At 38.4% G+C, this 22,767-nt stretch overlaps 1 protein-coding gene across 16 annotated transcripts in view; it reads left to right on the top strand.

Annotated features, from left to right (window-relative positions):
• Positions 1-22,767, top strand: part of LOC106135826 (dystonin) — a 261,721-nt gene that overhangs the window by 132,436 nt on the left and 106,518 nt on the right. For 15 of the 16 annotated variants that reach the window (XR_009657367.1, XM_060951186.1, XM_060951190.1 and 12 more), the window contains 14 exons: positions 5,468-5,661; positions 6,315-6,400; positions 9,535-9,722; positions 10,437-10,568; positions 10,917-11,086; positions 11,854-12,075; positions 12,653-12,857; positions 13,867-13,971; positions 15,349-15,467; positions 16,743-16,887; positions 17,807-17,923; positions 18,522-18,646; positions 19,200-19,428; positions 20,675-20,854. Coding sequence is in view for 15 of the 16 variants with exons in the window: in XM_060951186.1 (XP_060807169.1) it covers positions 5,468-5,661; positions 6,315-6,400; positions 9,535-9,722; positions 10,437-10,568; positions 10,917-11,086; positions 11,854-12,075; positions 12,653-12,857; positions 13,867-13,971; positions 15,349-15,467; positions 16,743-16,887; positions 17,807-17,923; positions 18,522-18,646; positions 19,200-19,428; positions 20,675-20,854 (2,217 nt within the window). In the remaining variant the exon portion in view is untranslated. Of the gene's footprint in view, positions 1-5,467; positions 5,662-6,314; positions 6,401-9,534; positions 9,723-10,436; positions 10,569-10,916; positions 11,087-11,853; positions 12,076-12,652; positions 12,858-13,866; positions 13,972-15,348; positions 15,468-16,742; positions 16,888-17,806; positions 17,924-18,521; positions 18,647-19,199; positions 19,429-20,674; positions 20,855-22,337; positions 22,348-22,767 lie in introns of all 16 variants that reach the window. The other variant, XM_060951175.1, reaches the window with a different exon arrangement.

The raw sequence follows: 22,767 nt of genomic DNA, 5'->3' as shown, positions 1-22,767 counted from the left end.
AATGGCCACGTTCAGCTATTTGGCTTAATGATAGAATTGAGATTCAAATAGTTGCTAGCCCATCGCCAAAAAAAGAATCCCAAGTTTGTAAGCCTATCCCTAAGTCGCCTTTTACGACATCCATGAGAAAGAGATGGAGTGGTCCTATTCTTTTTTGTATTGGTGCCGGGAACCACACGGCACTTGGTAAACAGGAAGAACATAAAACCTGGAATAATACACTGTACTTTTTGTTCCAAAATTCCCACGGGAGCAAAGCTCCGGGGCGCAACAAGTACTCTCATAAATAGTTCTGTGTAATTGCCTAACTTACCAACTTCTGTGTCTTGGTTATAAATGGACCCTGGTCTTGTTCCCAAGGACAAATTTCAAAAAGGTGATGCCATCCTTTTGAAAAACCCTCTCATTCCATGACGTACGTGTAAGTCACAGAAGTTGGTCATAAAACGTCAAGTATGAACCGAAGGCCCTGACTTGGTCATAACTTAACGAGAGTACGAAACAAATGCAGTTATTATATCCCTATATCTGTTGAAGCTCCTTCTAACGGCCTCTGTAGCGCAGCGGGTAGTACGCTTGTCTGTGCCACAGGAGGTCCCGGGTTTGAATCTCGGCCAGGGCATGATGAGAAAAGAACTTTTTCTGATTGGCCTGGGATGTTTATCTTTATAAGAATTTATTATAAAATATAGTATCGTTGAGTTAGTATCTCGTAACACAAGTCTCGAACTTACTTCGAGGCTAACACAATCAGTGTAATTTGTCTCGTATATATTTATTTATTTATTATCCTATCCATTCTCCATATTTTTGATTCGACCACCGACACTCATACATACATACATACATATAATCACGTATATATCCCTCACGAGCCCACAGACTTAAAAAGACGAAAGAGCCAAGAGCTAAATAGTAAACTGTACTTATTTGTGAACATAACTTAAGTCATTACTTCTGTGTTATCACTGATTTGTAGCATGACATCACCCTTACCTCGACTGGACGCCCACGCGCTAAGTCTGACCCAACACACTGTTTTACTCTAAATTTAATGTACGCTAGACTTACATTGGAACAGTTAGCATACACCTTCTATTTTTCAAAAGAGGTTTCAAAAAATGCTGAACGTGGTCTATCAGATTTAAGAGACTAGGCTCTGTTTACCCTTTAAGGGATATAGACATGATTATATGTAGACATACATACATACATAAACTCACGCCTCTTTCCCGGAGGGGTAGGCAGAGACTACCTCTTTCCACTTGCCACGATCCCTGCATACTTCCTTTGCTTCATCCACATTCATAACTCTCTTCATGCAAGCTCGGCGGTTTCGGGCACTTTTGACCTGACCCTTCACCAGGACGTTCTTAATTTGATCAAGATATGTTCGTCTAGGTCTTCCCACCCCGACCTTTCCCTCCACACTCTCCTTGTATATCTGCTTAGTCAACCTGTTTTCATTCATCCTCTCCACATGACCGAACCATCTCAACATACCCTTTTCTATTCCTGTAACTACATCTTCTTTCACATCACAACATTCCCTTATCACGCTGTTCCTTATCCGGTCACTCAATTTCACACCCAACATACTCCTTAACGCTCTCATTTCCACTGCATTTATTCTGCTTTCGTGCTTCTTTTGCCATACCCAACTTTCACTCCCATACATTAATGTCGGGACCAACACGCCCCTGTGCACAGCCAGTCGAGCCTTTTTGGATAGTTTCTGACTGCTCATAAAGGCATGCAAAGCTCCATTCACCATGTTCCCCGCGTTCACTCTCCTTTCAATATCACTATCACACTTGCCATCTGATGTAAACTTTGATCCTAGATATACAAACTCTTTCACTTGCTCAACTTTTTCTCCTCCAATCAAAATATTACATGCTGTCATTTCTTTCTCTATTTCAAAATGTAGACTTAAGCAAAAATATAAGGATAGTTGCATACAACCTTCATTCTTTTAACACTTTTTGGTTCACAATTCCATTATTGTGCCATCCAGCTGTCCGTGGCGTTAAACTCTTTTCAGAACTATTGTCTTTGTCTACCCCGTTAGAAATAGACATGTTGTGTATGAGAATACATACAAGATGGTCGAATGACATTTGATGCTTTTAATTTAGGCAGTTCTCAACGCCTGGGAATCATTATATTATTTTTGTTTTTGTAATAGATTTGATTACGATAAGGACAGCGAGATTAGGATTAAAGGTGGTGCAGGCAAACTTAAATAATGCCTATTCACTCTTGCCTTGAAAATCCCCAAGTTATATGTATCGGGAGAGAGAGAGATGCAGGTACTTTCCCGGCAACCACGGCTCAAAAATTTAACAATAGAAGTAAACAGTAAATAGCGAAAGTGGCCGAACTACATATAATTATGCATGCCATACCGTCACGAGCTGATTACCACAACACCAACAAGTTTACCGTGACACTGCTTTCATTCTTAAATAATTCTCGATAGATTAAAGAAATAATATATAAACAGGATAACATATATATATATATATATATTATATATATATATATACATATAGTCACGTCTATATCCCTTGTGGGGAAGACAGAGGCAAAGTCTTGGAAAGACTGAATGGTCACATTCAGCTATTTGGCTTAATGATAGAATAACTGGAGTAACGTATAACTTTTCTCAGAAACTTAATTATTGAACAAGAAAAAGCATATTTTTGTGTACTTGGAATAATTTAGCATGAAAACCTGCATGATGAATTGAAAACATACAAAACAACCTACGGAGCTGCTATAGTAAATATCTCAGTATAAATAGTAACCTATCACGGTATAAATAGTCACGTACTAGAATGCTATTGTGTCAGAATACAACAAAAAGCGTGTTTATCTTACCGATGGTTGATCAATGGAGTCTTTCTCTGAAGGCCCTCGATCTTGAAGGAATTTCTTTTTAACTCAATCGTGTAAGTACGTAGTTAAATAGTTTTTTTTAGTAAGTAGTGCATTTGACCTATTTTTCCTAATTGTGTAGCTTCCTGATGTAAGCAAAGATGAGATATACATATAATAGAACATAGATTTTTTTTATTTACGTGTAATTACACGTAAATAAAAAGAAATCTTAGATCTTTACTTTGAAAATTTTATATTATGGATTTTTATACGAATGGTTGCAGAAATAAATGAAAATAGTCAAAGTTACTCATAAAGTTCTATTCTCTGTCTACGCTTAAAAAAATCAGCATTTTTCGATCAGCTGTTGTTCAGTGTATTTCTTATAATGCAAACAAAATTTTTCCTAATACAATTTTTTATCAGTAGATATTTGAAGGACTGGACTGGAGTGTCTAATTACGTGATTTGTCGAGACGATGATCCGTCTTAGTTTTTTACTCGACAGCAAAAGGAATGATTTTTTTCTGCGAATCGCAAGTTATTTAGGAATCAAATCGATTGGTTCAGCGGTCATTAACCGGTCGAATTTGGTCATATTGTGCGACAAACCTGCAAACCGTCACTAGGGTTGCCAGGTTGTCATTCTTAATGGCCGTACATACCTGCGCGTTTGACTTAACATACATAAATAAATCACGCCTATTTCCCGAAAGGTTAGGCAGTGACTTAATTTTTTCAATTTTCAGATTTTTTCCGCTTCATTTACATTCAAAACTTTCTCAAAGCTCAATTTCGCTTGCGCGATTTTACATACGCGCTGTCATTGGCTAGTGTCGTGTGACGTTTCAAGATGGCGCCACAAGCCGGACAGTCACCGTTAATTTAGGCCAGACAGGCAACCAAAGTCTGACCGTGTTGGCAACCCTAGCTGTAACTGTATCGCGGTAGACTTTTAGTCTGTTTGTTCAAGGTTGGTTCGGGGAATTGGAGTGGAAAAACGCCATCAATTTGGTCTACATATAGACATATTACGTGAGGTTATGGAGCAAACTAATTTGAATGGTTTATCATCATCCTGACCTTCTGAGTAAAATTCACCTTTAAGCATGATTAATTTAAAATTTAACTTTACCTACCAGAGCGATTAGCTATGGTTTCACCCGAAGTGTAAACATAACTTATACGCAGATAAATATAACACCCACAGATAATGTACTTTCATAACTGCGAATGAATTTTCCTAATCGGTTAAGTAGTTCCGGTCAAAGTTACAAACTTTACCTCTTTATAGAGAGGTAAACAGATACGAAAAAATTGCTCTTCCGTTACCATAGACCGCAATTAGTTTTAATGTAAACCGACCTTTTTTACCATTCTAGAAAGCCTAGATCTTAAGGGTGCGGATAGCGAAACAGATGCAAATATTTGGTCAGTGAAAAGCCATTAAATTTCGCATTGCACATGCTTGTACAGTGAGTTATTGATTACTCTTGTACCCAGACGCATTTCCTCATAGTTACTCTAAATCTGATCCTGGATGCCGGCCAGACGATGCATTGACCTGTACTGATATTTTTAACAAGCCAAACATATTTTAGTATGGTCTTATCTAAATAACAGTTCCAATTAAATTTACTTAAAGCTACTTTTTCATGAGGCAGATTTAAAATTATCTGATAGTTTTTTTTTTGCCCCAAGCAATTTATGCATTAAATATATTTTACCGGCCTTAGAACTAGCAAAATATACCTATCATTTAAATATCATAACAAAAACATATCTTCTTTAAACAAAAAAGTTAATTTATTGCTTGAATATGTATGTACCTACTTCACAATCTAAACTACCAATTTGTTTTTACGTGTTTATTTGTTAATTGCCAGTATCGATTTATTTAGTAGCGCGTAAAGATTTATTAAACTCATTTATAAATCGAATCTCTATTTGGCGCCTTTCTGCATTTCAGAAACCATAAACAAAATATTTTTTTATTAACATTGGCTGTTTCGGCTATGGGTACTATCTGTTTGGCCGTACGCTATTATTCTCTATTGTCAGTAATAACTTAATTGGATTTTTTCTCATGAATTCCGATAGCATCATGTAATTGAGATTTATCGCCATAGTCGACTGTTGTTCATTATGATAATAATGTACGATGTGAGGATATACTGTTTTCTAATATGTGTTCTGTTGCCTTTCTAGACTGGGAACATTTTTCTTACGTTTTCATTATTAAGTAATTCAAATTATATTTTCAATAAGTTTTTTTTTTATAGGATTTTAAGCGTTGTATAATTATTCCTACTTTCTCTTTATTATATTTATTTACCTGAAATGTTATTCTAATTAAGGAAGGCACTTGTTTTCCAGCGAGACCATAAAAAAACTGAGTTGTATTTTTATCCTTTACACCAGTATAAAAAAAATACTTGCTATTACACAAATATTACATAGGTATTCAAAGGTGTTTGGTTTCGATATACAAAAGGACATGTTACGACTATAAAAATGACGTCATTGGTAGAAATCTCGGAAGAATAAAAGATTCTATTTTTAAACGTATTTTCTTTTTTTTCAGATATCAGACATAGTGGTGGGACAAGAGCCGAACGTGACCGCGCGGGAGGCGCTCCTGAGCTGGGCTCGCCGTTCCACCGCCAAGTACCCAGGCGTGAGGGTCACAGACTTCACATCCTCGTGGAGAGACGGATTGGCGTTCAATGCGCTCATACACAGGAACCGGCCTGATCTGGTAGACTGGCGTAATATTAGGTTAGTATCTTATTAAAAATTTTGGGTGTAGAAAATTTGGCTTATAAAAGGCTTATTGGGAATTTATAACTGGACAAACAAAAATTTTACGCAAAAGATAAAGATAAGTAGGTATGTACTTAAGATAGTTAAGGTATCTTGATTTAAAAAAGGCGATGGGCTAGCAACCTGTCACTATTTGAATCTCAATTCTATCATCAAGCCAAGCTGAACGTTGTCTTTCAGTCTTTTGAAGACTATGTCTACCCCGCAAGGGATATGGACGTGATCATATGTATGTATGTGTCCAAAGTTGAAACCCGGGTTGATCTACAGGAAGGAAGAGACGCAGTCAGGACTAAAGTTAGGAAGATGAATATGGTTCTTTTTAACAGTCATTTATAATTTGCAAGAGGCCATAGGAATATGGAAATGTCGGTACAATTTGTTTACCAAATTTAAAACATTTTGTTTGGTCCTTCCACCCAAAGGTCGACTGAAAGAGATTAAATTAGCGATAAGTCCGCCTTTGTACCATCTCTTGTCTGTTTTGTGCTGTTTTGCATGTTTTACTCTTATACTCTCAATGCATTTTGGTATAGTAAACCTTTTCAACGGGTAACTTTATGGGCAATTCTGTAATAGTTCTGTTAATTGTATAATTTTATTTTCAGATCAAGGCAAGTTCGAGAGCGCTTGGAGACCGCTTTCCACGTGGTGGAGAAGGAGTACGGAGTTACCAGGCTTTTGGACCCTGAAGGTAAATGAATAAATAATATATAATGAAATAATTTATGATTTCTTAGCTTATGCTAATGTTTAAAGTGGCAGTTCAACTGGCAGGAAATGTCTATAACGTCTAGTTTTTTTTTTCCTTTGTAGGGTCTAAACGGTAAAAAAAAAGTATAAACGGCCTTCGAAAAAAAAAATATGGTTATCAGTTTGACCTGTATGTATGTGTGTTTCTCCGCGATTCTCTCACGTATCGCTGAACCGACTTTGATGCGGTTTTCAAGTTTTTTCCATTTTTTAATTGAGATTGGAGGCGATTCTCTTTTTACCAAAATTACGTTGTCCGCGTTTCTTGCCACATCTCACAACTATCATATCTTCGGTCGCATTAACACGTCTTGTGCTAATATACCCGTCTAATTATTTTAGAACTAACTGTACAATTAGCGTTGTTTGTCAGTCCGTTGAACCTGTCAATAGGTGACCTTCGACATCGTACGCCGTGAGAAAACACTGGGAAATAAGTTACGAAAACTGGGCTATACATACATACATACGACTATGATTATATGTATGTAGGTAGAATTGTCTATCAGCGGATTCCAGGCCCCGAAGCAATTAAATACACAAAGAAAAAGTAGAGATTCATACCCCTCATCTCAAAGATTATATATATTTTTATATTTCTACTAGCTGTGCCCGCGACTTCGTCCGCGTGGAATAGTTATTTTGGGCATAATTGGATGAATAATGTACCCCGTTTTTTTTCACATTTTCCGTTATTTCTTCGCTCCCAATAGTTGCAGCGTAATGTTACACAGCCTAAAGCCTTCCTCGATAAATGGTCTACTCAACTTTATTCTTTAGTCAAATTTGGCATCCTTTACCGGGTGAACCTTAAGACAAAACTGAGTTTGAAGTATGGAATAGAATAGGTTTACTTTCAAAATTGGATACAAGGTATCACTTATTGACGTCACATCACTTAAATCTAATTATAACTACTACCGCTTGCAAAGCGCATGTGTAGAAGAAGCGACGGAAAAAACTACACTGCAGCATTTTCATCGGACGTCAATTTACAAAATTTAGGCGATGGGCTAGCAACCTGTCACTATTTGAGTCGCAATTCTATCACTAAGCCAAATAGCTGAACGTGGCCATTCAGTCTTTTCAAGACTGTTGGCTCTATCTACCCCGCAGGGGATATAGACGTGACCATATGTATGTATGTATGTACATGCCGTGTTTAACTAAACTCTATTGTCTATAGTCGTGCGCGTGGGCAATTTGCGTAGTTAAACGTCTCATGTCGAGATTGTTTGCCGTGGTTCGCAGGGCACTGTAATCGTCTTTTTGATCACAATCAGGGATGTCAAAGGCCTTAGTGGCACATAATTTATATAAATACTAAAGTTAGTTGTGGCGCCAAGCTATCGCGAGGTTTTAATGATAGGATTTTTTTTTGTTGTTTCTAGTTGTGCCGTGTGGTTCCCGGCACCAATGAAAAAAAGAATAGGACCACTACATCTCTTTCCCATGTATGTTGTAAAAGGCGACTAAGGGATAGGCTAACAAACTTGGGATTCTTTTTTTAGGCGATGGGCTAGCAACCTGTCACTATTTGAATCTCAGTTCTATCATTAAGCCGAATAGCTGAACGTGGCCATTCAGTCTTTTCAAGACAGTTGGCTCTGTCTACCCCGCAAGGGATATAGACGTGTCCATATAATTTTTTTTAATTTGCTTTCTGTGGCAAAAGAAAACATGGTTATCCATCAGAGTACAGCTGAAGATAGTAAAAAGGTTTCACACACAAATACCTATACAGAAAATAATCATACAGTAAAACTTCCACAAACATCTGCGTGTAGGCAACCTTCTTGTACGCCATAGCAACGGTTGCCGTGGTTTTGTTAGTTGGGGAAAAAATTTTTAAAGATTGTTTTTTTTTATTGTCAAATATTTTTCATTTAATTTCCAAAATAAAGTATCTTAATATTTGAATATTTCTCTCCTCTTTTCTCCTTCCGTCTCCCGTAATGAATAACGTAACTTTGCGACTGTACTTCCTACAGCATGGATGACGAGAGCAACGCTGTCCCGCTTTACGTCATAATAAGAAGCGAAATAGCGATAGTTTGTCGCGCGATAAAAACGCCGTCGCGCGTGCCATGCTAGCCCCGCTGGTCATGCTTCCTTACCAGTAGGCAGAGACTTAACAAAAGGGACAAAGATGTACTATACACCTACCTGCCTCGTTCCCTACGTAATTATTTTTGCTTCATCCACATTCATCAAACAAATCATGTAAACTCGTCGGTTTGGGGTAACTTGACCAAACTTTTAATAAGAACGGTTTCTATATGATCAAAGTACTTTCGTCATGCGTTGCGTTTAAGCCATGTTATAATAAAAACAAATGCTTTTAACAGTAGATATTCACTCATAATAATTCTAGCTTGTCTAAAGGAGTCATAAAAATCAATAGGGCATAATAAAAATACACTTGCTAAGCAAATACTGGGCAGGTCGCTGTGACAGGTCGGTTTAACGAGCCATTGTATTCTATTCGATTTGGCGCGGGTGACGTCACCGTATGCGTTTATCTGTCGTGATTTGGCAAAGATATTAGATATGTTAATTTAAAGAAATTCTTTGAACTCTTCGATCAATATATGCATATGTATATGATCAGATAAATATGAAATATCTTATAGCTGCGGAGAAAGCGTTAAATTTATTTAACTAATTTTCGGACATATATGCACTAGGTTTGTTTTGCCAGCATAGAAAAAAATCGTATAAACAAAAAAAACTAATTTTTGGAGAGCACAGAGCATGGAATGCCACTGCTGAACGGCACATGGCAGTTTGAAATTACGTGATTACATCTTTATAGGGGTAGGCAGCGCCTAGTTACAATACGTGAAGGCCACGGTAGCTGGACGGCTTCAGGATGAATCTGAGATTTCACTACACTACTCATTCAACACGAATCTATCCCGCTTGGGTAGACTCTGCATCATTCCTTGCCACGCGCCCTACATACTGCGTCCCTCGCCCGTTTTTATGCGAGTCTTTTGGTTTAGGGTACTCCTAAGAAGTTACAAAAGACATCACTTCTAACTAGAAAGTTCTAACTAAACTTTTCTCCCGCAGACGTGGACACCCACGAGCCTGATGAGAAGTCCCTCATCACGTACATCTCGTCTCTGTACGAGACGTTCCCGGAGCCCCCTGCGGTACACCCGCTGTTTGATGCGGAGTCTCAGAGGCGCGCCGCCGCTTACACCGAGTTAGCGGCCCAACACCGCGCCTGGTTGCATGAGAAATGCGCTCTTATGCAGGTAATGTTAAAGTTTATTTCTGTTGACTATGTTTGGTAGGTCCTAGGGATCTCCCGCTATGTTATTTTAGGTAGGTAGGTTTGATACACTTCGATGGAGTCTCAGAGGCACACCGCCGCTTATACCGAGCTGATGGCCTAGCATCGTGTCTGGATGAATGAGAAACGCTCTTATGCAGGAAATATTAGAGTTTATTTCTTGTTTAACTCTTAGGTATCTTCTCTCAATAAGTGACATAAGAGAACTATGACTTTTATCCATTTCGTTGTAGTCTCATAGGCACGCCGCGACTTTAACCGAATTGGCTCAACACCGCGTCTAGTTCATGAGAAATTCGCTCTTGTGAAGGTATACTTATACTGCAGATCTTCCACAATGACGCTTACATGACATGACGCATGCTTAATTCAGGTACCTGGCTGAATGAGAACGGGCAATATTCTTCTCAATATCAGTGAATGAATCTGGTATTTAAGAGATAGCTGGTCTTATTACGAACCTTCCACCATGATGCAGAGAAACCAATGTACGCTTATATAAAACATTACGTCCTTGAGTGGAGAAATGTGCGCTAGCGGTGAGAATTGCCCAGATCAAATCAACAATTAATCTCCAATTCGAATATATCAATTGAACTAGGAAAAAAGCCTAATACTAATTCAAACAATCGCATCACTTTTCTTAGACTTGTGTAATGAGACGTATATTTTCCAGGACCGTGCTTTCCCGTCAACTTTGATCGAGATGAAGAAGCTGCTCAGCGAGAGCACGCGATTCCGCAACGAGGAGGTGCCTTTGAGGCAGAGGGAGAAGCAGAAACTCTTCCACCACTACAGGGAATTAGAGGTAACTAAATCTTCTTCTATGTAATACAATCGCCTTTACAGCAGAATCAGAAGTACCTAATGTTGCATAAACCTCGGGATTTCTTGCAGAAACAATTGGATGAACCATTCCACTTTCCACTTGCCATGATCCCTGCATACTTCTTTTGTTTCATTCACATTCATTTATAAGTCTCTTTACGCAAGTTCGTCGGTTTCGGGTACTCTTGACTTTGGCAAAAGATTTGCCAGGACGTCCTCGATGAATGAATGCAAATACAAAATTCCTGACGATGAGGATAGTCCTAGACGACTTTTCATCAGTTTATTCTTAACACCATGTTATTTAATTTGATTCATCACTCCACAGAAATATTTCGAATCGGTGGGCGAATGCGACATCGAACCCACACTACGACCCGAGGCGCTTGAACAGGCGTGGTCCAGACTCATGATAGCCCACACCGAGCGGGAAAGAGATCTGACTGATGAGATCAGAAGATTGGAGAGACTACAGCGGCTTGCCGAGAAACTTCACAGGTTTGTTCGTAGTTTTACTCTTTCCATTTCTTTCTGGTTCAGATATTCTGACAGGGATAGCTGTATACTTGAGTTGGGCCCATGGATCTTCAACTGACGTGGTCCAAAAAGACGGCAACGGTAAGAATTTTCACAGGATTGTGTGAGAAATATCTCTCTTTTCTTCACCTTTTCTGACAGAGTATAATTCAAAAATTATAACGTACTAAAGTAACTTAATAATATTACCTGTATTGGTAGAAAAAGTACTTGGAAGCGTTACATTATCATTGAGGCACCTATAAAAAAGCAGGCTCGAAATTGCTTCCTTGTGGAACGCCTATGACATTTAAAAAATTATCTGACTTCATATTGACCATGATCCAATATGGGTATGGTTCCTCTACTAATTGTGGCGAAGGTCAAACGGGAGTCGCTTCGTGTAAAAACCAAACTACCCAATCCAGAATCATGGTCAAAGGCGTACCTTGGTTTTGGAGGACGATCAGACTACACAGTAATATTGTGAAGTTGACGTTGTTGAAGAAAATGCTGCAGTGCAGTTTGTTACCGCTTCTTCTGCACTGACGCCTTGGAAGCGGCAGTAAACTTAGTTTTTAAGTAATTTATTTGACGTCAACCAATGTTGTTAAACTATAAGTTTTGACAATTATTAAGCGATATATAGTATCCTATAGTAATGAATAAAAATTTTGAATTTGAATTTTTTGAACAGTACCTGTCACAATATAGGAAAAATATTAAATGAATTCTTTCAATATCCACAGAGATATAAAACAAACTGAAAGCGGCCTAGACAGCGTAGAACGTCACATCGAGAGTGAGATCCGTCGCGTGGAGCGCGGCGTGCACCCCGCCGAAGCCAAGATGGCGGCGGAACAGATCGAACAAGACCTCAGGGCCATGGAGCATACTATACAGGAGATGTTCCAGGATTCCCACGCGCTGAGGGAAGGCAGATATCCTCAGGCCAACGATTTGCATAGGAGGTATGATTTTTTGTATTTTATCGTGTGAATTTTTTTCTTCAACTAAAAAATTGGTTAACTCTGATGCCAGCTATTTAGACCGACTAATGACATTGTTGGAAGGATTATATGCAGTTCCAATACCAGGCTGCTAGGTCCTAATTATCTTGAGTAACCTAATAACACTTTCTAAGTTACATACCTCTGCTTTTTACCTTAGGGTTCTTGTAATATACGGAGATATATCACGAGAACTTATCTTGGTATATTACAAGACATTACGACTTCACTGTACATTCAGGCAATATGTAAATGCATTATTTAATATATATTTACGTGTGCCGTGTGGTTCCCGGCACCAATACAAAAAAGAACAGGACCACTCCATCTCTTTCCCATGGATATCGTAAAAGGCGACTAAGGGATAGGCTTACAAACTTGGGATTCTTTTTTAGGCGATGCGCTAGCAACCTGTCACTATTTGAATCTCAATTCTATCATTATGCCAAATAGCTGAACGTGGCCATTCAGTCTTTTCAAGACTATAAGCTCTGTCTACCAAGGGATATAGACGTGACCATATGTATGTATTTTCCAGGGTACAACAAATCCACGACCGCTGGCTCAACGCCCGCCAGTCGTTCACCGGCCGCCTGCTCCCGCGGCTGTCCTCCGTGCGGCTCCCCGTGCAGCAGACGACCGTCCGCCGCGAGACCCGCACGGTCACTGAGATGCGAGTGCTCGATGCCGATCCTAAGTTCCAGCAGTTGCACGAAGCGACTAGATGGTGCAAGGAGAAATTGGTATGTCAACGTTTGAATTAAGGCGTGTCGTTTGAATTTAGAAAAAGAACGAGGTCTGCGCGCGCATGAAGCCGCTTCAGGGAACATCGCCGAGCTGACTGAGATACATACGGATCTATGATATTGTCACTGGTCAGGTTCATCGTGTGTTTTTCAACCTTGACATTGGCAAAATCATCGTTTTGTTGAACGATGGAGCCTTAATATTAAAAAGTGAAGTGATACACATATAGCTCTTGTTCATATCGCACGTATTCGCGCTTATGTATTAAACATTTATATATGTTTTCAGTTTTGTTTTTTGTTAGAAGGTTGTGAAAGAAAACTTTAATTCGAGGCATTATAGGCCTTCTACAGTCTTATCATGTTTTATTGTTTTTTTTTTCAATATCATAAGGGTAGATGTCCAGCATAGAGTTTATCTGCCGTTGAAGCAAAGTTTGCGAGTTCCAGCAGTTACAGGAACTAGCTAGTGTAAGGAGAAACTTGTATGTTGGTCTTTTGTTCATGTTAGTTCCAGAAACGGGGGGAGGGGGCGCAGGGAAGACCGTAGCGACACGACTTCACACTAGATACAGCGTAGCAGCTATGTTGACATCTTTTTTGAGCTATGTTTATATGGTGTCACTCCATCTAGTGATTTATTTATCTATGTCTATCGCTTCGACGACGGCGTTTTCGTTTGTTTGACATATGGCTAAAGGGCATAAACTATTACCGAGAGTGACCCCAAGTTCCAGCAGTTAATACCAAATTGATATGTCAATGCACTTTTAGTTATTTGTTAGCACAGAAGACGGCTAACCCCAAGTACTGTTGACTTCTTGTATAATCATAATCATTTATTCCTCGAATATGGTTACAATGTTGGTCTATAATATGACGATGGGGAATTAAGAAAAGTCGATGTGATTAAAAGCAAATACCTCAGTAATTGTTTTCCTCGATAACTTTGACGGCAATTAATAGTTAATGATATGAATTTTTATTATTTTTTATTTTGTTCCAGAAAAAACTACACGAGTCAGAGTACGGTTCGGACCTACCCTCTGTTCAGCACGAACTCGACAAACACCAACGAGAACACAAACAGATTGACCAATTCCACTCAAAGGTAATTATATCTTAACCATTTTTTATATACATATGTGTGGCGACATCTCTACGCCACTCGTCACAACATCAAATTACACAACAACTGTCAATCATCGCGAAGAAATTGACGCGCTCAACCAATAGCAGCGAATTGCGAAAGCGATTGGAGCTATATATACAACCTCCGACACAACATCGTCGGAGCCGCGGTTCCCCAGACGTAACACCTAGCCTGGCGGAAGACCTTCCCTTTGGTGGCGGTCGAGCCGAAACATCGCGCCCGCTAAATATGTAAAAGAAGAAAGTCTCATTTTTGACAAAAGAAATCGATGTTAGATTTTCAATACTATATAAAGAAGAACAAATAGGTACTTCCTTTTTTCTCTGTGGGTTTGTTTTTTTTTCCTGTATTTTACCGCATGTACAACTTTTCTAACAGACAGTAGACAGTGTATTAGTATTTGTAATTGACGTCTGGTGAAAATGCTGCAGTGTAGTTTGTTCCGCCGCTTCTTCTACACATGCGCTTTGGAAGCGGCAGTAGTTATAATTAGATTTAAGTGATGTGACGTCAATAGGTGATACCTTGTATCCAATTTTGAAAATTAATCTATTCTATTCTACAGTTGAATATGCATAAGGTTGTGATAAAAAAAATATAAACATTGCCTTTTAAAAATACTTAGTAAAATTGCAATATTTTTATTCCGGTTAAACATTTAAACTTTTAATATTTGTCTCAAATATAGCGTTAGTTATTTTATAACCAACATCCTCTTATTTTGTCCATTGCCTAAATTTGAAGCTTGTGTTAGACAAATTTACATCAAAGACTGCGCCAGGATTCTCGAGTAATCATTTAAGGTTTACATAAAAGTAAACTTAAATTTTGTCATGAAATAAACACATGTCACTTATTTATTCCTTATAGGAAAGAGAGAGCCAACAGCCATAAAAAAGCTCCAGAAAATAATCTATACTAATATTATAAAGCTGAAGAGTTTGTTTGTTTGTTTGAACGCGCTACTCTGGTTCGAATTGAAAAATTATTTTTGCGTTGAATAGATCATTTATCGAGGAAGGCTATACAACATCACGCTGCAACTATAAGGAGCAAAGAAATAATGGAAAATGTGAAAAAAAAACGGGGAAAATTATTCATCCTTGAGGGCTTCAATGATGTCCAAAATAACAATTCCACGCGGACGAAGTCGCGGGCACAGCTAGTTAACCTATATAGAAATAATGAATATATTTTTATGTGCAATAAAGAGTTTACAAACAAACAAACAAACAATGAATAAATCTTTCTTGGGTGGAAAGAGGTAGTCTCTGCCTACTCTTCCGGGAAAGAGGCGTGATTTTATGTATGTATGTAAATCTTTGTTTCTCACAGGTCGAACAATGCGTACACAACCGCTCCAACTTCAGCGGTGAGGAACTGAACCTTTACAACCAACATCTCAGTCAGCTGCAGAAATTGTATGCTGAGCTACTCTCCACCAGTACGAAACGGTAAGTAAAATGTCTTGTAAGATAGTTAGTGCCGTGTGATTCACGGCACCAATAGAAAAAAGAATAGATTCACTCCATCTCTTCCCCGTAGAGGTCGCAAAAGACGACTAAGGGATATGTTTATATACTTGGGATTCCTCCTTTAGGCGATGGGCTAGCAACATGTCACTATTTGAAACTAAATTCTGTTATTAGTTAAGCGGCTGAGCGTGGCCTTTCGGTCTTTTGGTGACTGTTGGCTCTGTCTACCCCGCAAGGGTATATACCCGCATAGACGTGATTATATGTTATACATACATACATACATACATAAACTCACGCCTCTTTCCCGGAGGGGTAGGCAGAGACTACCTCTTTCCACTTGCCACGATTCCTGCATACTTCCTTTGCTTCATCCACATTCATAACTCTCTTCATGCAAGCTCGGCGGTTTCGGGCACTTTTGACCTGACCCTTCACCAGGACGTCCTTAATTTGATCAAGATATGTTCGTCTAGGTCTTCCCACCCCGACCTTTCCCTCCACACTCTCCTTGTATATCTGCTTAGTCAACCTGTTTTCATATGTTATACATATGTTTATAGTTAGTTTATCCTCATTTGATAAAAATGTATCTGTTTTTAATCGACAATTATTTAAATAAGCCTACATACATACATTAATCACTCTTTCCACTTGCCCCGATCCCTGCATACTTCTTTCGCTTCATCCACATCTTTTATAACTCTTCATGCCAGCTCGTCAGTATTACCCGATACTCTTGATCTGACCTTTTGCCTGAACTTCTCTGATTTGATCAAAGTACTCTTCTTCTCTACTCCAACAGTCTCATTCACACTCCCTTTGTATATCTTTGGAAGAAGCATACTGCTAATAATAGCAATTTGGACTCATTCAAACGGGTTAAAAATATATCGTCCGCCATTTTGATGCTGCAATGAAATTTGCTGTAAAGTGACAAGGGCTTTAGTAATAACCTTTCTTAGACTGACCATAATATAGGTTGTTGAAAATATCTTTGTGTTAGCTATTTTTAAATACACATATCCAAATTTGAGGCTGTAAATCTATGTTATAATTTACATGTTGTGATGGCGGCCATATTGGATTTAGAGATATTACTGATCACCGTTTTGTCATCGGAACTAAATGTGCATACCAAATAACAGGCAAAATGAGATCATGATCTTACTTCGACAAAAAAATAACTGCACAAAAAGCAACCAAGTCTCTTACATATTTTAACACGTACTAATGTATATTTCTCTTCCCCAGCATGTCGGACCTGGATGCACTCCAAGACTTCCTCCAATCAGCGACGGCGGAGCTGAACTGGCTGAACGAGAAGGAACAAGTAGAACTCTCCAGAGATTGGGCAGATCCCCACATCAACCTTCCCGCCGTACAGCATTATTATGAGGTGAGAGAATTGAGAATAATCCTTGTAATGCGTGTAAAAATGTACATAGTCACTTGATGCATTTTTAAAAAGAAGGATATGTTATTCTTTTTTAGTGTGATATATAAACTCGTTTAATGACACAATAATTTAAATTGGAATAATAGATCGTATATTATCCCGATTTCTGATTTCTATAAGACCCATATTTCTAAACATGTAGGTACGTGTAAATTTTTATTTTTCTTGTTAGAAATTGTAAGGAATAACTATCTTAAACTCAAGTTGTCTGAATTTAAGCGATAAACATCCCCTTTTAACTTGCGCTTAAATTCAGAGGTATAACTTAAGATATGACAAAAAAGATTAAAATTAAATGCTATAAAACATGTAAAAAATATAAAATAATATGATTCTACCACAAAAAAAAATCTGCTTTACAACCACGCAATCTCATCCTTCACGCTTTTTGTTTCATCCTTAAAGTTGTTGTATTATAAATCTTTTATATTTGGTTTCTGTGCAAGCATTCATTTGGAGACGACCAGGAGGTTTGTTGATTTTTCACTTCGTTTTTTTTTTTTAAATTCAATATGTTTATTCATGTCACATAAGTTGCGTTTAGTTTTTGGTGTGCTTTGTCTGTTTAAATTTTTATAGTTTTTAAGATTAAGTTACATCACATTTAGGATTATGTAAACGTAAAATTAATAAAAGTACATGTAACAACTCGTATAAAGTATTAAAAAATACTGTTGTTTTTTCATTCACAAAGCCTATTCTAAATTATAAACTAAAAATAATATATATAGGTTAAAACTTTAAATAATATAAAAATAATAAATATTACCTATTTAAAGTTTTAACCCCCAGGAAAGTTCTCATTGTTTCTTTTTTAGCTTTCTAAGTTGTGCTTCCACTTACAATTTTCTTTTTTCAGCAACTGATGTCATCTTTGGAGAAGAGAGAGTTGCAGTTCAGCAACGTGATCGACCGCGGAGAGGCGCTCATCGCCCAGCACCACCCGGCTAGCAAAACTATCGAGAGCCATTTACAGGTTTGTTATCCATACTAGCTACCTATTTTTAGTACCATCATACCTATTTTTGTTTTATATTGTCAATATTACCTTAGTAGCGTTTCTAAATGTATAATCAATGTATTTTTTTTTATCGGCGACGATTTTAAAGTGGCTTCATATTAACTACATTTATTTACTTTTATGTTAATTGTATAATAAATATTTAAATAGTTAAGCATTTAAGTACAAGATCAACGAAAAAAGTTATTTTTCTCCTGAAATCTTATGGTTCAAGACGAGATGTTAGCAACTGCGACTAACAAGGCCATCAAAAATATGATATATTTTCAAATCGGGGGTGTTCTGATCGAGTCAAGAGTGAACCAAACAAAATTGTATGTATTTGTGAGTATGGATGGTGAAATTGATATTCAAATAATGACAGGTATTTAGACCATCGCCTTTAAGCAGCAACTTAAGTTACGAAGCCTTCGAATAATTTTTACAATCTGCGCGGTAAGAGAAAGTCAAAGTCAAAGTCAAAGTCAAATTATTTATTGCAAATGTAGGTAACACAAGGGATGTTATATACATATAAATAGAAGCACACTTAATTTTGATGATTTTTGTCCAGGTGATGCAGTCCCAATGGGCGTGGGTGCTACAGTTGACCCTGTGCCTGGAGACCCATCTAAAACACACCACGCAGTACCACAACTTCTTCGAGGAGGTGAAGGAAGCCGAGAAATGGATTCAGAAGTGAGTATGGGTGAATGGAATTAACTGTATTGTGAATAAGAATAGTATCTAGCTTTTGCTATTTAATTACACTGTGGCGACATCTCCAAACGTGAAACGCCACCAGCCAATCACAGTGGGTATGCTAAATCGCGCAAGCAAAGATTTCACGGATTTGAGAGGGTATTAATACAACCTACGACTCAACATCGTTTCCTTCGCGGATCCCCAGGTATAACGCCTCACCTGGCGGAAGATCTTGCCCTTAGTGGTGGTCAAAACCAAATTATCGGTCCTGCTATAAAACTCCCGAAGGAATAAACTTTAATAAGAAAAATATCAGCCATATCTGATAATCTTGGCATATACACAATTATTCAATCAGACAGATTCTTCTTCATTCATTCATACAGTCTTGAAAGACTGATTGTACTATGTTTAGCTGTTAGGCTTTATGATAAAATTGAAATTCAAATAGTGACAGGTTGCTAACCCATAGCCTACAAGAAGAATCCCAATTTTATAAGCCTATCCTTTAGTCGGCCAAAATATTAATTACATTATTTTTCCAAAGGCGCGAAGAAGCATTAAACACAACATTCTCCCAATCGGAATTCACCCTCGACCAAGGCGAGCGTCTGCTGAAGGGCATGCAAGACCTACGCGAGGAACTGAACGCCCACGGTTCAGTCGTCTCCAAGCTGGTGGAAGAAGCCCAGGAGATCAGGCCGGTTAAGCAGAGGAAGGCTCCAGTTACAAGACCATTGAGGGCCGAAACGGTCTGCGCTTATAAACATGCTAATGTAAGTATTTTTTTTTTTTTTACTTTGATCCAATCGCGAACGTTCAAAATTCAAATTCAAAAATTCAAAATTTTTATGTATTATTGTATGATACTTCATATCGCTTAATAATTGTCAAAAATTTTTCACAACATTGGTTGACGTCAAAAAAAACGTTTTGATAAACGTTGGGTTCCAAAACTTAAGGTTTTTTGTTAGATACCAATAATCCTGTACAATAGTCTGGAGTCCAAAAAATATCTTTGTACATCTATGGATTCGATCAGACGCGTCCATGCCCGTGCTGTCAATGTTGTTTCATTGTCAAGTCATAGAAAATGTAACCTTTTTTTTCTTAAAATTCCGGATGAATGCTGTATAGTTCCTGGTACCTTACCTGGTATACGAGTAGGACCACACAATAATTTTTCCATGGATGTCGTAAAAGATGACAAGGGATAGGGTAATAAACTTGGGATTCTTCATGATAGGCTAATTAGTTACATGTTACCTACTATTTAAATCCATCAATAAGCCGTACAGCTGAGCTTGGATTTTCATACTTTTTGGTTTACCTCATATACTCTATACCCCGTAAGGGATGAAGACGTGATAATATGTATGTCAGTATTCTGGATATAAAAAACAGCTCTGTCACGGGCACAGCCAGCACACACTGATGTGAGAAGAAAAACCTTAAGTGGGGACGTGATAATATGTATATCAGTATTCTGGATATAAACAGCCTCTGTCACGCTTGTGCCCTGCCAGCCCTGATGTGTGAAGAAAGACCTTGAGTGGGGACGTGATAATATGTATATCAGTATTCTGGATAAAAAACAGCTCTGTCACGGGCACATTCCTGATGTGAGAAGAAAAACCTTAAGTGGGGACGTCATAATATGTATGTCTGTATTCTGGATAAAAAACTGCTTTATCACGGTTGTGCCCTGCCAGCCCTGATGTGTGAAGAAAGACCTTAAGTAGGGACGTGATAATATGTATGTCTGTATTCTGGATATAGAATAGAATAGATTTATTTTCAAAATTGGATACAAGGTATCACTTATTGACGTCACATCACTTAAATTTAATTATAACTACTACCGCTTCCAAAGCGCATGTGTAGAAGAAGCGGCGGAACAAATTACACTGCAGCATTTTCATCGGACGTCAATGTACAAATTGTACAAATATATAATAAAACAGCTATGTCTCGGGCACAGCACTGATGTGTTTGATGTTTAACTTAATCACTTCCCTCCAGGTGGCCATAGAGAAAGGTTCAGCCGTCACCGTGGTGGACAACTCGGGGCGCAGCCGCTGGCGCGCGCGGCTGGGCGGCGCGGGCACGGAGGTGCAGCTGCCGGGCGCCGTGCTGGCGCTGCCGCCGCCCTGCCAGGACGCCCTGGACGCCGCGGCCAGGCTGAGGAACGCCTATGATCGAGTGAGTAGAGTGAGCTGTGGAGGCTTTCATAGCGTACATACGTACATACTACTCTGTCAAGAAAGTAGCAGGAAAAGATCAATAATACACAAACTGTTTGTTATTCATCCAAATTTATTTTATCACCTTCAAAATATGCTCCTTTAGAAACGATACACTTACGCCAACGAATAATCCAATCATCAAAACATTTTTTAAACGCTGTTTCCGGAATTGAGGTCAGTTCTCGCCGCGAATTCTCTTTTATGTCTTCTACCGATTGAAAACGGGTGCCACGAAGTGGTAATTTGAGTTTAAGAAAAAGAAAAAAGTCGGCTGGAGCCATATCTGGTGAATATGGTGGTTGCTCGATGGTATTTGTTGAGTGTTTGGTTAAAAATTCGTTCACAATGATGGCCTTGTGCGAAGGTGCATTATCATGGTGCAAAATCCAAGAATTTTATTTCCACAAATCTGGCCTTTTTCGTCGGATTTGCTCTCTTAAACGCCGCATAACACTCAAATAATATTCCTTATTTACCGTTTGACCTTCCGGCAAGAATTCCGAGTGCACAACACCGCGATAGTCAAAGAAAACAGTCAACATGACTTTGACTTTTGAACGACTTTGGCGTGGTTTTTTCGGTTTCGGTTCAGTTGGAAGGCGCCACTCCGAAGCTTGTTGACTAGTTTGCATGTCAAACTCGTAAACCCACGTCTCGTCACCAGTAACAATGCGTTTCATGAATGTTGGGTCGGAATTGACTCGTTCTAGCATGTCCTCAGCGACACTCATGCGATTGAGTTTTTGAAAAAAATTCAGGTCTTTTGGGACTAGCCGAGCGGCAACATGTTTCATACCCAAATTATTAGTTAAAATGGTACGGATCGACTCGTGAGATACAGAAAGTTCGGTGGCTATCTCTCTCAAAGTTGAATGAGGATTTTCAGTCACTATTTCCTTCACTTTTGCGATGTTAACTTCAGTTGCAGACGTTGATGGCCTACCAGAGCGAGGCAAATCTTCCATCACATCTCGACCGCTTTTGAACGCTTTGTACCACTCATAAGCACGAGTTTTTGATAAAGTCGATTCACCGTAAGCCTTCTGTAACATTTTCAGTGACTCCGAACACGATATTCCATTGGCAATGCAAGACAAACTCTTTGTTCGATGTTTTTATCCATTATGAAATTAGCAATACACACTAGATATGATATAACTAAAAATAGCACTGTATTTAATGTAAACAACAGATGCAACTCAAATTCCGCGCCAAAATGGAAAACAGTTGTGCCAATCTAACAACAACAAAAAAAAACAAAAATTTGAATTGGAACCATAAATAAATAATCCATTCCCGATACTTTTTTGACTGAATGTACATACATACATGCATAGATATGGTCACGTCTATATCCCTTGCGGGGTAGACAGAGACAACAGTCTTGAAAAGACAGAATGGCCACGTTCAGCTGGTTGAGGAACCAGGTTGAGGAACGCTTATGATCGGGTGAGTTCTTTGATTTCTATCTGTAGGTATGATCTGCCTGTGGAGGCTTTCATAGCGTTCTTCGTGTAATTTTTCTAGATGATGTCGAACCTCGTAAGGTGAGTTAGGTATACAGCTCCGAGCTCGTGGGGTCAGACACGAATTTACGGTGGCTCCTCCATCCTATATACATATATTTATAGTTCTGTATTATTATTATGTACATATATATATATATATATATATATAAAGGGGCACTAAAAAGATTTTGTGATAGTCCAGATATCTTCACGACAACAGATTCGACGATTACTTCTACAGCCAACATGCTTGATCAATTTAATTCATGACAAAAAAAAATTTTAAGCATCCTTTTTGAAAAGTTCTGCAAGGAGTAGAAAAGTAAAATGTACTACTTCCAAATCATGGTCAAAAGTTAAA

This window comes from Amyelois transitella, chromosome 24 (assembly GCF_032362555.1).
Source record: "Amyelois transitella isolate CPQ chromosome 24, ilAmyTran1.1, whole genome shotgun sequence".
NCBI lineage: Eukaryota > Metazoa > Arthropoda > Insecta > Lepidoptera > Pyralidae > Amyelois > Amyelois transitella.
The sequence above is the reverse complement of the archived record's forward strand: the minus strand, read 5'-3'. Positions and strand labels throughout refer to the sequence as shown.